Source organism: Octopus bimaculoides, chromosome 2 (assembly GCF_046866305.1).
Source record: "Octopus bimaculoides isolate indiv1 chromosome 2, ASM4686630v1, whole genome shotgun sequence".
Classification (NCBI taxonomy): domain Eukaryota; kingdom Metazoa; phylum Mollusca; class Cephalopoda; order Octopoda; family Octopodidae; genus Octopus; species Octopus bimaculoides.
The window spans coordinates 152,532,226-152,549,518 of NC_142929.1; the positions used below are offsets into that span (position 1 = coordinate 152,532,226).

The window sequence follows — 17,293 nt, forward strand, 5'->3', positions numbered from 1 at the left end:
CTTAGAACAAAAAACTTTACAATCAATTTAAATTTTAGGGTTTTGTTTCTTGCCTTTTCTGACAAGTGTCATCCACATTGTTTTATTCTGATTATGAGTGTAATTTCAATTGATTAAAAATTCTTTGTGGTTTCTCCACACTTATGTTAGCCTGTACTAAACAATATGTATGCATGCAAGCATGCATAAATGAATATATTTTTCTTCATTCGTTTTGTCATTTTTTTTTAAGCAAGAATGGATCAGACAAATATATATTATTGGAGCATTATTTTACAGTTGGATGCACTTTCTGTCCCTAGCCCTAACTAGTTTTTTTCAAATAAAGGATTGTTTTTTTTTTATATTCCACTAGTCTTTGAAAGAACAACACTAACAGACAATTTGTTGACAGGGAATTGTCAACAAAGTTCACCATAGACATGCACATGCACACACACACACACACACACACACAATTTGTAGAGTTTCTGCCAACAAAATCACTTACAAGGCATTGGTTAGCCTGTGACTTACAATAGAAGACACTTGCTTAAGGTGTCACAGTGGGACTGAACCTGAAATTAAGTGGTTAAGATGTGAGCTTCTTAATCAGTCATGTCTGTGCCTAATAAACGTGTGTGTGTGTGTGTGTGTGTGTGTGTGTGTGTATATGAGCTTTTGTGTAATGTGGATATATATACATACATATATATATACATACATATATATATAAGAGGATTAAATATCAACTTAGATGTACTGCTAGCTATCTACTTTATGAAAGCATGACTAGACAAAGAGGTAAGGAGATATAAAACATAGAAAGTTATGTATAGTTTCAGGGGTATAGATTTATAGAACAATGACTTAGGGAGGGCAGGAAGCATTTGAGATTATAGCTTTCTAAACCTAAACTAATCTACTTAGATGGAAACTAGATTGTATTCCTATAATAAAAAGAGAGAGAGAGAGAGAGAGAGAGGGAGAAAGAGAGAGAGAGAGAGAGAGGGAGAAAGAGAGAGAGAGAGAGAGAGAGAGAGAGAGGGAGGGAGAGAGAGAGAGAGAGAGAGAGGGGGAGGGAGGGGGGTCTTAATTCTAAGAGCACTGTTAACTATGTGCATTTGTTGTTCAGGAGTAAATATTAAGAAAAATGGTTAAAATCCAGGAATATCAAGACTGAAGGTGACTTACTTCATAGCAAGTAAATGTTGGATAACAACCACTGCAATACCATTGGCACATTTATCTATTAGGCTTAAGGATCCATAAACAAAGGCAGCAGATTCCTGTAAAAAAATAACCCCAAACAATTAAAGAAACAAAGGAATTTTTTGGGTTGTTTTAAACTAACATCATCATCACTTAATGCCTGTTTTCCATGCTGGCATGGGTTGGGCGATTTGACAGATGCTGACCCACTGAAAAGCTGTTCAGGCTCCATGTCTATCTTGGCATGGTTTCTATGGCTGGATGCCCTTCCTAACATCAACCACTTTACAGAATGTACTAGGTGCTTTTATGCAGCATTGGTATGGATGCTTTCTACATGGCATCAGCACTTATGAGCCTACAAGATTAGGGATGCTCAGCTGGAGAGGGTTGTAAGGGATGAACCTGGACGCAAGGGCAACCACGCTTTACCTAGCTTGGCATGTCTTTTCAAGCATGGCAAATCGCCAGGAGTCTCGATCCCCTGTCATCCCCCTTATGAGTCCCAACATTTATAGATTCTTTCTCACCACTTCGTCCGATGTCTTTCTGGGTCTATCCCTTCCACATGTTCCCGCTACAATCTGACTTCAATTTTTTCCTGCCAAAACTAATTCCTCATGGGTAAAATCCTTTAGGTGGGCGGTAACACCACCCTTCCTGCACATGTGTGAAAATTTTCACACCAGTAGTCCACATCAGTTCCTGTCCACCTTAATGTCAGGATTGAACCAGACCCTGAACAGTTTAACTGGTCCCTCAGTCCAGCAACTAATGATGCCATCTGATGGCATTGACCTACATCCCCAGGTGTCCAGCAGCAAGCCTACTGACTTCTCAACACTAATTTTGGCCCCTGCCAGTGACTCATATTACTTTAAAATGGAGCTGACCATCTCCACTTCAAAGGCAACTGATACCATGTTGATGATGTTGTTCATGTATACCGAGACTGCCTTCCTGTGTCTCAGTTTGAACAGGATGCTCCTCAACTGCTCAAATTCCACAGCAATGGCTCAAGGGCCAGCACATACAGAAGAGGTGGCAACAGGCTACCTTGGTGGACTGAGAGTGCAATGAGAAATGGTTCTGATCAGTGAACATTTACTTTGAACACTGGGCAGGCATCGCTGTGCATTGCAGCAATTCAACCTCTGAAAATGGGTCTGAACTTGGCCAATTTCAGGACAGTTTCTAGATAATGATGGTCAACCCTAATGAATACTTTAGACAGGTCCAAATTGATCAGGGTCCCACCATAGTCAGCTTTCATCCCAGCATTCTCTACAATGTATTGTATGAGGTGGAGGTTGTTGTGAATAGACCTACTCATGCACAATTCTGCCAGCTCACCTATAATAATGATGATGATGATGATGATAATAATAATAATGCTGTTAATCTTGATATGATTTCACCATGTCGTGCGCATATGGTTATGATGCATGTGCCTGGTGTACGCTTTCATGGCTTCTCTTCTGACTGAATGGAAGTGTTATCATGTACATTGTTTTGTTTTGGTATAAAAGATGGGCTACACCAAATATTCTGCTCAATACCACAGATTTGCTTGTCAATTGTTTGACCTTAACCAGTTGAGTATGTTCATTAGTGACTGACGATATGTGCATCTCTGGTCACGAACGGAAGTGGTGGGGGAGCATCATAGCCATGCGTTGAGAGGAATTCTTTGGGGTTTGGCTAATTCACATTTGGAAACATGGGTGTTTTGTTCATCATCCTTAAAAAACCCTTATTCAGAGACCTTTTGAGCAGGATGGGCTACTTGACCTGAAGAAAATTCTTACTGGGTCCCACCTGCAAGGTCATGCACTGTTAATCTTGATATAAGATCACCATGTCGCGTACATATGGTTGTGATGCATGTGCCTTATCAAACAGGTAGTCATGATGGGTATACTGGGCTTTGTATATTTTACTCGTGTCACTTAATGGCATGCACTGCTTTCTCACTCAATAATAATAATAATAATAATAATAATAATAATAATAATAATAAAGGGCCCAACAAGTAGATATTGATTATATTACCAAGATGAAAATGGAGTCGAGGGGTGTAGAATTATAAAAAAGACAAGTCTGAAGCGTTTACTTACTGTATTTGTTGCAATCAATTCAGTCGTAAGAGAGAGAGAAGTTATAAGTATAATTGAACCTCCAATACCATTAAAAGCAGCAGCACCAAAAACTTGCATTGAATTAATTGGAATAAATAAAATCCAGATACTGAAGCTCAGTGATATGATAAGTCCAATGACAAATGTCAGCTGAAATACATTGAAATTACTTGTTTTATTAAAAGATGATGAATTACTGCTGAAATAAATAAATAAATTATATCTTTTCATGTCATTATTATAGTGAAGTCAAAGATGAAGCAAATATTCAAAATTATTAAACATTTGGTTGCATTTTATAAAAGAATCAGCAGAATCAAACATCTGGTTGCATTTTACAGTAGAAGCAACAGAATCAAGCTTTCAATTGCATTTTATAATAATGATTTCTTACACGGACATAAAGCCACAAATTTTGCAAGGAAGGAAAAATTCAATTAAATCAATGCCATTATTTGACAAGTACATAAAACTAATCCAAAATGGAAGAAAGGATTTGAATTCAGAATGTAAAGAGCCAGCCATAACTTACCACTACAAGACATTTTATCTGACAATGTAAAGATACTACTAATGCATTATTCTATCAATAATGATTCCAATTATAGGCATAAGGTTACAAATTGTTTTGGAGACAGATATAGTTGGTTATATGAACCCCAGCAATTAGTGCTTATATAGATAGTATCAATTCATCTACCTTAAATTAGTGGTTCAACAGAGTCAATAAAAGAAGTACCACACTAGAATAAGTACTGGGGATGATATAACTGACAACTTTTGGAGATGATGCCCACAGCCTAAAGACTGCAACTAGTAAAAGAAGAAAATGTGTATAATCTAGTCATTGGACTATTGCCAAGCTGGGACATTGTCTTCAAGTGTTCAAATTGCTCATACTGATATCAGTATTCTGCTTAGTCTATTGCTTTCTAATTATTGAATGTTTCTGTTGCATTTTTGATATGAAAGTATGTGACTTGACACATATGGACTCCTAGATGTGTACAGGTGTGTACGTATATGTATGTGAGTATCATCATCGTCGTCATCACCATCATGATCAGCATTCATTCGTTTTATGTCTGCTTTTCCATGTTTGCATGGGTTAGATGAATATGTCATTGAGGCATTGTTTTACAGCTCTGTTCTTCCAATCGCTTCCTTACCTGTTTTCAAGTGAGAGATCTCTTATTCCAGGTGGCTTCAAAGGTGTATGTGTGTACATGCACATTCATATGCATATGCACATGCACAAAGGGCTTCTACATGCTTTCTATCTACCAAATTTCACTCACAAGGAATCAGTTAATCCAACACTATAGAACACACACACATGTATGTATAAATATATACATATATATGAAACATGCATACAGACATATCATCATTAAGGCATTCTCATTCAAATATCTTTCATTTGTTTCAGTCATTAGACTGTGCCCAAGTTGTGCAAACAAATCAACCCCAGTACATATTTTTTTCCAAAGCCTAGTATTTATTCTATTGGTCTCTTTGCCAAACTGCTAAGTTACAGGTTCATAAACAAACTAGTATGCAGGATGGTGGTGGAGAAACACAAATACACAAGTATATAGATGGCTTCCACAAAGCATAAGTTGACCTAGGGCTATAGCAGAAGACACCTTGGGTAAGTGTCTTCTACTACAGTCCCATGCCAACCAATGCTTTGTGAGTGAATTTAGTTGATGATCAATTTCTATAAAATAATACCAAATACAGAAACATCATCCCTTCACAAGTCACTATCAGGTTAGGGTGAGGTGGGATGAGCTTCCCATAATGAATTATTTAATTATCTGTATATTTCTAGACTAGTACTTATTAAACTGGTCTAAGAGGGATAAAATGTAATATTAACACTTGTGAGATTTGAACTCTGGATGTAAAGAAACAAAGCAAAGGCTGCAATGTATATTGCTTGATATTTGTGTCTCCACAAACCCACTGAATTTAATAATACTGATGATTTTTAACATAGGTGCAAGGCTATAGCACTGTGATGAGTATAGTTTAAATCAACTCTAGTACTTCACTGGTACTTTTTTCTTCTCAACTCTGAAAGTTTGAAAGATAAAGTTAACCCAACCTCCAACAAAATCTGAACTTTTGTAAAGAGATGAAATAAAAAAAATCCATGCTTCACTGATTTTGTTAGTCTACAGCTTTAGTTAATGACAACCACAATGTTTTTTCTTTTTATTTGTCACAAGACAAACATTTTGTTGTCCCCACCACCACACAAACCAAATCAGGTTTATAAGATTCAGATCAGCCATTATAACTTAATCCCGTGTATTTACTTCTCAACACTAGCATTTCTCTTACTACTAGCTAACCTAATCTGCTTTCCTCCTTACCTGCCTCTCTCTCAAATCTAGCCAACTAACAAGGTCAACTACTAGACTACTTTTGCCATTGGATACAATGACAATATGTGGTTCACATTGCTTAGTACAATATCTCAAACTGAAAATTTTTGGGAGATAGGGGGAGAGAAAAAGTTAAAAGGAAAGAAGAAAATGAATGTAGAATATGAGAAGATATAATTTCTCTAGTGATTTACATAAGAAAACAACTTCAGAGGAATTTTATCAATTTGAAGATGAGAAAAAATGTTAAATTGAAAAATATATAATCAAACTGAATTCAATTACAAAATTTTGAGTATTTACTGTTGTTATACTTTATTCTAAACACCATTAAATGTTTGATTATTTGGCTGTCACCATTGCTCCCTTCACCACTACCACCACCATCATGTGTCCATTTTCCATGCTAGCATGAAATGAACATTTTGACTAGATCCAAAAGGTTGAGGATCACTTCATGCACAGGTGTCTCAGTTTTCACATGGTTTCTATGGGTCGATGCCCTTTCTAATGTCATCCACTTTGCAAAGAATACTGGGTACTTTTTTCATAGCTCCAGCACTAATGAGGTTACCTTGTAACTTACAAGATAGAAGAATACCCTCAACTTAGAAGGGGTATAGAAGACAGAGTGGTTGCTTTAAGCAAAGTGTTAAGAGGTAAAAGTATAATGCAGGGAGCATGTATAGGTTTACTTTTGTGGAAGAGATTCATGGTTACCCTGTATTTTACAAGGGTAGGTGGGAAAAGCTGGTGTGGAACCCAAAAAGAGGTAAAAAAGGTAATGATGTCCAAGAAATATTTAAAATAGAGCATAGGTACAGAAGACTAAGGGGGAAGGAGTAGTGTAAAAGTATGAGAAGGTCAGATGTATATAAGAGATGAATGTTGTGAATAATGAACAGAAGTTGGGATGGTAAATATGAGTGGGGATGATAAGAATGAGAAATGGATACTGACTGAGTGAAGAACAGAGAAGAGCGAGTGGTGACTAGTAGTACAGAGATGACAATATGGTATGGTGCACAGTAACAGGTTTTGCTTTCATTTCTTACATCAGCAGAATAGTACAGTAGATAAGTGAGTAATGGAAAGATGAGTGAGTGATAGGATTAAAAGTTGCAAGGAGGAGAGAGCAAGAAATAGATACCAACAAGGAGGATGTTGTCAGGGATCCAGTTGTTTAGATGAAGGAAGGGTGCTGCAAGGGAGAAAGAAGCAAGAGCTGTAGACTTGGCAGGGTCTCAGTTGTATGCATTATACACGATGCCTTTAAGAGCCTTAGTCACAATATGCTAGTGTAGCTGGGCACTGTTTTCTCAAGCACTGTGTATCACCAATCATCTATGTCCTTAGTCATCTCTTCTGTGAGAGTCACACCATCCTGAGATTGGCTTTTATCACCTCATACCACATCTTCCTAGGTCTTCTTCTTCTATGGCTTTAAATGCAAATACTTGCACTAATAATCAGCAAAGAAACACCTAGCTGAAACTTGCTACTTCTCACTGTGTATGTATAGCTAAGTCACATGATATAAAAAGTGTCACAATCCCCAACAAACTCATGATGGCTTCACATATAGAAATTTTCCTAACTGCATTCCTCTTTAGACCAGAAAATATTACAACTCTGATAAGTTGCTGACGTTATAAAGCTGAAGTTAGACCCTCGCGAAAATGATGAAGATGTATGTCAGCAAAAATAAAAGAAGAGGAAATGTGGTAGTCAAAGTAAAAGTAGTTTTTATAGGAAAGGACTGCACACATGGAATTCTCTCAATAAAGAACCTGAGTACAAAACTTTATCCATAACTTTTCTCATAGTCACTACATGTTTTGTAACTTCCACAGCTCCTCATTAAAGTGTTGCATGTATGATAGTTATGATGCTGTAGCTATATGCATATACATGCACAAAATATCTGCATCATATAAAAACAAAGGCCATTTATATACTAAGCAAATATTCACTCATTAACCATACATGCTATGATTAGCCTACCAACATGTCATGACTAGTCTAATGAATGACTGAAAGAATGAGAGAAAGAATGAGAATGAAAGAGTTAGAAGAAGAAGGGTGAAGATATGGCAAATCAGAAAGTTTCTCAACATAACTATCTTACCTTTGCTCCTATAGTTGAATTGACCAGCTTCATAATTAATGTGGTTAAAAAACTGAATATATAAACCACAAGAGGAACAATGGCTATATATTTCTGAAATAAAACAGCAGAGTATAGCATTTAGATAATTATATAGACATAATACAGCTCAATACCTAAATTATGCTCCCTCCTCACATAATGCATGCATTTTAGAAATATTTAAAAATACTGTTTGATATATAAACTTAAATCCTTTCTTAGTTGTGAGCAAACTCATCCAACTTGGGCTAGCCCAGTAACATAGATGTTAAATTGATGATAACATCAAGTGTAATCATTAGGCTTTTCTTTTCTCTATATTTTTAGTTTTAAAACGAAGGGCAACAACCTATAGCTTTTGCAGGAACCAAGAACCATAAATTACAGTTTCCTATTAACTATGACTTTTGTCCTTATAAATAGCTCAACTGGAAGTCAGTGAACTCAAGTGAACCTGTCAGTAAACAGGACAAACATTTTTAAGTGACTCTCACAGAGCCAAGGGCCTGCTGTGTCTGGCAATGGGGCTCTATTAGAGAATCACCTCAAGTTGTAGTTATAAATAGCAGTACTGTGCAAATGGCGGTGCAAGAGGAAGTAGCACATCAAGATATTGAGTTACCCTGAAACCTGTCCAAATACTTCAACAGAATAACTTTGGCAAAAGACACCCATGAACTAAGTGATTGCAGTGTTAAACTGAGTTATAAACTAGGTTTACACTTGCCCACCTCAAAAAGTAAAATGGTAGGCTATGGAATTTTATTGGGCATCAGCACTAGAGAAGTTTTCTTACTGGACTTAGGCACCAGCACTAGAGAAGTCTTCATACTGGACTTAGTGTATAAAAAACATCAGTAACATTTTGTTTTGAAAATTCCCATAAAATTCAGTTTACTCAGTCTCCATTCCACTCACAGTTACAACCCTCTTGGCATTCCTATCAGAATCTTTCCAACAAGCAATTTAAAAAGATACAAAACACAAAGAAACAAAATACATTAATGACTTGCCTTATTTAGTTGGATAGTGTCGAGAACATAGAGGGGTAAATATATCTGGGAAATGTTTAAAAATAGTCGAGTCCCCATGTAAATGACTCCAATCTGTAAGTAAAAAACAATAACAGGAAATTTAACAATAACTTTATTTTTTTAAATGGAAATAAAGAGCATTATATTAAAGAATGTCCTTTTAAAAAGAGTATTTCAGGACTTTTCACTGGAGAGAATGAAAAGAAAATTTAACGAATGGGATATTAGTTCAAAGATTTAAATAAATTAAAGATTATTTAATCTTATAGTGTGTATCAACTTACTACTATTATAGTGTGTATCAACTGAACTATAAGGGTGGGTTGTAAAGTTCATAGGCTGACTATGAAGGAGTGATGCTAGAGCTGTGAAATCTTGCATGCATTAATTTCAACTCTTCTTATTAATAACTGCATTGTTCCTTTCCAGGTAAACTCACATCTGACAGTTCAAAGAAAACTTCAAAAGTAAATAGTAGCAACTTCTCTTGAAAATGAACAAAATTTGGCATTGTTGTGTTATCAAGTATCTGCAGAAAAAGGTTTTAACCCCCAAGAGCATTCATACTGATATGATTACTGCATTAAGAGATGGCACTCCAGCTTTATCAACAGTGGATAAGTGGGCAGTTGAACTTAGGAAGGGAAGGAAGAATCTTGAAGATGATCCAAGGTCTGGGAGTCCTACACCAGCTACCACTGAGGAAAACACTGATCATGTTCACCACATGGTAGGGATGACAGGTGATTGACTTTAATCAAATAGTTAATGCTATTAGCATATCCTGTGAGAGAGTTGAGAATATTCTTCAAATTGAACTTGGCATGACGAAAGTTTCTGCTCAGTGGGTGCCATGTCTTCTGACACCTGATCAAAAGCACACCAGGCTGACAACATCACGGAAAAATCTGACATTGTTTGAGGCAGATCAAGCTGGTTTCCTGGAGTGTTTCCGAACCCAGGACCAGTGTTGGGCTCATCACTTTGAGTCAGTAACAAAGAGACAATCCATGCAGTGGAAACAGCCCTCCTCATCTGCTCCAGAGAAGGCCAAGGTTGTTTCGTCTGGATGGAAGGTGATGAACTCAGTTTTTTGGGATGCAGAAGGCATTGAGTTTATTGATTATCTTCAGAAGGGTCAAACCATCAATGGAGAGCACTATGTCAATAAAAACTATTCATATGCCAAGATATGAATAGTATCAAGACCAAACACCCAGAAAAACTGTTGAAAAGAATCTTGTTTCATCAGGACATTTCTCCAGAACACAAGTTTTTGGTTTCAATGACTGTTGGACTGCTTTGTATGACTTTGAACTGGTTGATTACCCTCCCTATTCTCCTGATTTGGCCCCATTTGGCTATTTATTATCTGTTCCCCAACATGAAAAAAACATTTGGTTGAGAACTAGTATAGCAGTGATGATGAAGTCATATCTGCAGTTGAAGACTTTTTTTACCAACAGGAAGAAAGCTTCTTCACCAGTGGGATCCAAGCACTGTAACACTGATCGAAGAAGTGTGTGAATTGCAAGGGAGACTATGTGACATTTAGTCACACTCCATGAGAATATTTTGGTCAGGCTATGAACTTTTCAGCTGATACCTCATACTAGTTATGCCAGTTACATGGTAAATAAAAAGAACAATAAAATAGCTACGATATTTATTGTTATATGTGTGTCAAAAGGATAGATGGCTAATTCAAACCAAGGCCCCTTAACAAGAAAAGTAATACTTAAGGAGACAACTTGAAACTCTCCAGAGCTACATGAAATTCGAAATTCTTAAGCTCTAATTGGTTTTAAGAAGAGGAAATGGCACTTAACAATTACAAGTGGTCTCATAAATGCTTGTGTGTGTGTGTGTGTGTGGAGAGAGAGAGAGAGAGAGAGAGGGGGAGAGAGAGAGAAAGAGAGGGGAGAGAGAGAGAGAGAAAGAGAGAGATAGAGAGAGAGAGAGAGAGAGAGAGAGAGAGAGAGAGAGAGAGAGAGAGAGAGAGAGAGAGCGCGAGTGATGGGGGATATTTGCTGCTAGCACCTTGACCTGCTTCTTTTGTACACAAGATAATGAGATGGATGTTCAACTGTTTAGTATTTAAACTGGCCATATCAGGCCCAAAGATTCTACTTGTTTTATGTTCAAACTGGCCAGATCCAGCCTCTCACACTTACTCTATGATCTCATTCTAAAAATGAACAAACATATCATCAATATCTCAAAGCTATGAGAAATGCATGATGAATTTTTAAAAAATGTGAACAAATAAGTATTACATTTGACTGAGTAATCTGAATGTTAAGGGGTTAAATATCCCGAAGTTCCCTGTTGATGAAACCATACCTAAAACACATTTTTTTTTTTTATCAATTAATCTTGGAAAGAAATCACTTAACCCTGTCAAATGTAATGCTTATTCATTTACATTGTTTTGAATTAATCATGTATTATCTTGTAACTTTAAAATTTCAATGGTGTGATTATTTATTTTAAAAATTACATTGTAAAGTAGGTGTGAGAGGTGGGATTTGGTTGGTTTGAACATTAAACAAGGAGAATTTTTGGGCTGGATATGGCTGGTTTAAATGCTAAAAGGTTAAGGAAGGCTTTATGAATGTATAGTGTGACAAGAACTCTCTTGATTTTCTATTAAAAATGGGACTGCCATCATTAGTGAAATTACAAGCATAAATGTTAACTTTCTTTTTCTATGATATTTTGTATCCGGCCTGTCTTTATTACCTACATTTTGCAGCACTCCAATCCACTAAGATAACAGTGTTCCTTCTGTCACCCTCTCTTCATTAAGCTCTTCAATCCTCTCTCTGTCTCTACCTTAATCATTATACACCAGTGTACCACATTCCTGAGTAAAGAAACTTCTTTGATCATTCCAACAACTTAATTATCACCCTCACTTCACTTCCAATATATCAACGATGATGGAAACATTCATAATCATCCCCTTTCTTCCATAACCATCAAGCTGTGCAGTTCCTGTAGTCATGCTCTATTACATCATAATCTTGAGATTAACAAAGACATCAATCATATCTGAGATGACAATTGCCCACCTGTGGGCTGTATTCATCTCCTGTCTGTTGAATCAGTTTCCTGTTAGATTATTTCATTTTAGAGTGCACTGATGGGTCTCTCTGTGATTTACATTCAATCAATTCTAGTGTACCAAAAGATTATAACTCCAATACTCTTCCTTTTGTACATTAATGCTGTTATTTTTAACTATGTATATGATATCCCTCACTTCTCAATCTTCTATATACAACTTACTGCCTCCATGAACAGAGATGATGATGATGATGATGATGTATCTGCTTTTCATGCTGACATGGGTTTGGCAGGTTGTAACCTAGATGTGTTGAAGGACCTCATCTGACTTAGAAGTTTTGTTTTTAGTTTGGTCTCTATGGCTGGATGCCCTTCCAACATCAATCACTTTATAGGTTTTACTGGATGCATTCTTTCATTGCATAGCTCTAGAGAGGCTGTCACATCTTCAATAAGACTAAAAGATCCTCCCAACCCAATACTTAGAGAGTACTGGGTGCATTTTATTGTGCCACTAGCAACAACAAAGATAGGGTGACAGAGTGATAGATAGCTTTATAGAGTTAACTGTTGTTGGGGGCTGAATTATTTTCTGGTTCTAAAGAGAAAAGCTAGTTTTATCTTGGAGAAGACTTGCCTTTTGTTTGAATCTAAAACTAAGTTATAGTTACTTAAGCCTTGCAGCTGGTGGAAACATAAATTTTAAATAATTGATAATTTATTTGCTAATGGTCTGCAATTTCAACTTCAAAATGTCTTTAATATGTTTTATTTAAAACAGTAATTTAATTTATCTGTTTACTTTTACCAGATATTTTATAATATATATTACACCTGTAATATCATCTAATAGGCATATTTTTGTTGAATGCGAGGTGGAATGGATTATATTCTCTGTTATTCCCAAGCTTCTATATTGATTGAATGTGAATGTAGACATATGGTAATGGAGACGTATATGGAAGTATCAGATAGATTTCAGAAACCAAAACAAGAAAAGAAAAAAAAGTCTTATGAATTGTTTTAATATGAACTTTGCATTTAGAAATTAATATAATTTAATGATAACTTTTTTCAATAATTTGGTTGTTATATTAAGTATGTCAGAATATATTGTTAATGATAATTTTTTGAACACCTGTTTAATGTCTTCCTAATATCAAATTAATATCTCCTCCAGTAGAGTGACAACTGTTACAAAAGAGAATATTTTCTCTACAAATTGAGCACATGAGTGCATCTGGCAATGAGATGGCTTCTATCATCAGTGACATACTGTGTCTCATTTGTATGTGGAAGAGGAAGGTGTCCAAAGGCTGATCATCCTGACAACAGAACTCATTTCAAAGTTAAAAACAATTAGCAGATAAGAATAGTTGACATAGTTGCTTACTGGAATGATAATGAAACTGACTGATGGTAAATAATAGTTTTTAAACCGCTTCACTAACACCAGATGAATCTGCTCAGGCACACCAGTCATTATATCTATATAGAGCTGTAGTAACATTTGTATCTGGACAAAAACGGTATTTCTCATGGGGTATCCAGCCATCAAATCTGTTCTGATGAAATCTCAAAGTGACACGCACATCTATATCATAGCCAAAACTACACACCGGAGTAGATGTTCTCAGCAGGACTAGATTATACTACAGTTCTGAAAGAATGCTGACAGAAAAAGTTCAACTATGACCTACTCTGGAGTACTTCATATATAAACTGGGATATTGTCGCTGTCATGCACAACACCAGACTATATCAAAATACAAAAGAAAAGGCATCTGTCTCATTACCAGATTTTCACTCACAAACCCATTATAACCATTAGCTCACCAAAATACTGTGTCCTCTCTATCTCTTCTATAACTATTACAACAGTTCCTACTTCTCTGAACTAATAAGCTGTGTAGAACTTGGTACATCAGCCATTCCTCCTCTTCTTCCTTCTCCTCTTTTAATGTCCATTGTCCATGCTGGCATGGGTTGGGTGGTTTGACAGGATCTAGCGAGCTTCAATGTCAGTTTTGGCATGGCAAATCCTATACTAAATACTTGATCTATGAAAATCCAAACATCTTAAGGTTTACAAACTAGTTTGGAACAATTTTCTGTTTAAATATCTTTATAACATGAAATTATATTGAAGGTGAAGCACCTGCAACCTTTGTAACCCTTAAGTGTAATCTTAAGGGAGGAGTCTGGATTTTACATAAAAAATACATTTTTGCTCTTTATATATTTATTCTAATGTTCTTAAAATGTCAAATTATCTATAAACACAAATTTAAATGTTTACCTCTTATTTAAATATTTATAATTTCTTTTCTGTATAGTAAATAAAATTTTCTTTTATTTGGCCATATTAGATTTCACATGCAGTTTTCAAACAGAAAGAAATTCTAAGTTGGAAGGATCTCACAAGAGAGATGACTTACAAGAAACAAAGAAAAAGAGGGAGAAAAAGGTAAAAGAAAAAACAGGAATGAAGAATGACTACTATAAATACGAGGTGGTATCAAAAATTTCCTGGATTAGTTATGTTTAATAAATAATAACTTATTTACCTAAGTTTTAACATCATCTCCTTCGAAATAGTCACTTTGCATAATAACACACCGGTCCCAGCATTCCTACCACTTTTGGAATCCGGCCTGGAAGTCATTTTCCATAAGTGAGTCAAAGACCTTCTGTAATTTGCTTTTGATTTTGACAGCGGTGTTAAAACAGTGACCTTTGAGCTGCATTTTCCTCTTGGGGAAGAGATGGAAGTCTACAGGTGCTAAATCTGGTGAATGGGGCAGGTGTGGAAGTGAGGAGAGCTCAGTGACAGGGTGCATTGTGGTCATGAAGAATCCAATTCTTGTCGCTCCACAGATCTGGTCACTTTTGCTGAATGTCCTCCTTCAAACACTTCAAAACATTGCAAGAGAACTCTCAATTGATGGTCTGGCCCTGGGGTACTAATTCTCAATGCACAATACAATATTTCCAGGGGTGACACTCGAGGCAGGTCTTCCAGATTGCTCATCATCTTCCAAGGACAGTCTTCTGCTTTTGAAGTGTCCGTCCCATTTGAAACATTGTGTATGACCCATTGCCTCATTACCACAAGCTTGCCGAAGCATGCTCATGTCTCTGTAGCAAACTTTCCAAGTTTAATGCAAAATTTTATGATGGCTCTTTGCTCCAACATCCTGTCCATGACAAAAATAGTAGACTACAGCAGACACATGGTCGCAAAAACAAAAATTTCACAACTTGCAAAGTAAACACAGCAATGTCACTTGACACACTACCAGCTCTCAGTGTGCACTCAATCATGTGCTGCCATCTGTTGGTGTGCTACAGAACTAGTCCAGGAACTTTTTGATACCACCTTGTAAGAGAATGATGAGAATAAGGAATATGTTAAAAAATGATCTATATACCATGTAAAACTGTGGTTCATACCACCAGTCTTTCCATGTCATTATACTTCGAGTGCATGACAATAAACCGTCTTTTTCCTGGCTTTCTGTTACAGCTGGTGTGGAGTACATTTTCTCTGGGGAGAAAGTATGAAATATAAAGGAGAAAAATACTCCAATTCCAGTCACTATAAATACAAGTAGCTGAAAATAAAGAAACATTGTAAATGGAAAATCTGTAAATAACAAATGTAAATGAGAGAAGGAAGTGAAGAGAATTTCTCTTTTATTGGTTCCAAATATTTAAGTCTTTTTTTTAAACTTGTATCTTGTAGCTAATGAAAATACAAATGCACTGTTATATTCACTTGTAATTACTTTGTATTAACCCATTAGCATTCAAATTATTCTGTCAAGTGAAATGCTTATTTATTCACATTGTTTTGAATTAATCAAGCACTGACTTGTAGCTTCAAAATTTTGATGATGTGGTTGTTTATTTTTAGAATGACATTGTAGGGTATGTGTGAGATGTTGGATATGACCAGTTTGAACATAAAAGAGGCAGAATATTTTGGCCAGATATGGTCAGTTTAAATGCTAAAGGGTTAGTAATGATTTCTAACATAAGCACAAGACCATATATTTAGGAGTAGGGGAATTCAGTCCTAAACTGGTACTTCATTTGATGGAAGCTGTCAGGGTGTGTGACTAAGAGATAACAAATCTCTGAACGTAAATGGAATGGTCCTATGGGTTTTTGATTGAATACTTCACAAGCTTATCTATTAATAAACAGATTGGTCCATTAAATGCTGCTGTACTGTTCATAATTAGTAGCAGGGATTTCAAGGATTGGAGAGATGGGTTTTCATACCTTTCCCTCAGAGTATTATTAATTATAGTCAAAAGAAATAGTTATCACCAGAAACTGGAAATGTCATAGCCTCAGCTCATTGGAGTTTTATTTCTATTCTGGAATGTAATTGAACAAAAATGTTTCACTTAACATCAACTGCTTCTGAAACTAAAATATGCTGGTATTGATTTTCACGTGAATATTTTAAAATCTTAATTCCTAGTTATCTCTGGGTCTTTGACATTAATCTCAGCTTGACACTGACAAGTACATAGAATTATGTAAATTACTACATAACTAGATTTGTTGACTTTATAAGTGGATTTGTTTAGCCTCTGGTCAGCCCTATTCAAGCAAGCTACAATCAAAGGTATTCCGAACATAAACACATCTATTTTCTTCAACACAAAGTATCTAGGATTACATTATCCAATATGTCCTTCAATTTTAAAACAGTAAAGTATGATTTGATAGTGATTTTACTCTTATTTCTAGCAAGCTGAAAAGCCACATAGAGGATCCATCAGTGACTTACATTTGTAAGTCACTGATGGATCCTCTGGTAAGTTATATGATTTTGATGGTCTTTAAGGTGATGAACATATGATTGATGCTGATGAGGCCACTAACAATTGAAATAGTCTGTAACAAAGTAATGAGATTAAAAGAGAAATATGTCTTACCTCAAACTTGCCACTATCTTTTCTTCCTAACTTCTCACCAACATTCATATTAAATATTATCCAAAATATAATATATACTGCTAAATTTGATAGCACTGTAAAAGCATAACTGAAAAAAAGGAAAAATTAAAAAAAACTTATAATGGTGACGAAAGAAGAGAAAAACATTGTCACACTTACATCGACAACTTGATTACAAACACTGGCCTGAAATGTATCCAGGACCTCAAGACAGTGATTTTGGACCGAGAAGTGTAGTGGGTGGACTTTGTTGCTGTGGTCCAGGTTGGAACCCGGCCATAATAATGATAAATAATGTCAGTAGAATATGTATGTAGAGTGTCCTAATGAAGTAATTTTGGAATTT

At 35.9% G+C, this 17,293-nt stretch overlaps 1 protein-coding gene across 2 annotated transcripts in view; it reads right to left on the reverse strand.

Moving 5' to 3' along the window:
• LOC106874334 (major facilitator superfamily domain-containing protein 12) overlaps window positions 1-17,293 on the reverse strand; it is a 71,671-nt gene that overhangs the window by 10,169 nt on the left and 44,209 nt on the right. For both annotated transcript variants that reach the window (XM_014922036.3, XM_052965666.2), the window contains exons 4-9: window positions 16,927-17,035; window positions 15,406-15,588; window positions 8,885-8,977; window positions 7,851-7,943; window positions 3,309-3,479; window positions 1,174-1,268 (exon numbers count right to left, since the gene is read on the reverse strand). In XM_014922036.3, the coding sequence (XP_014777522.1) occupies window positions 1,174-1,268; window positions 3,309-3,479; window positions 7,851-7,943; window positions 8,885-8,977; window positions 15,406-15,588; window positions 16,927-17,035 (744 nt within the window). The remainder of the gene's footprint in view (window positions 1-1,173; window positions 1,269-3,308; window positions 3,480-7,850; window positions 7,944-8,884; window positions 8,978-15,405; window positions 15,589-16,926; window positions 17,036-17,293) is intronic.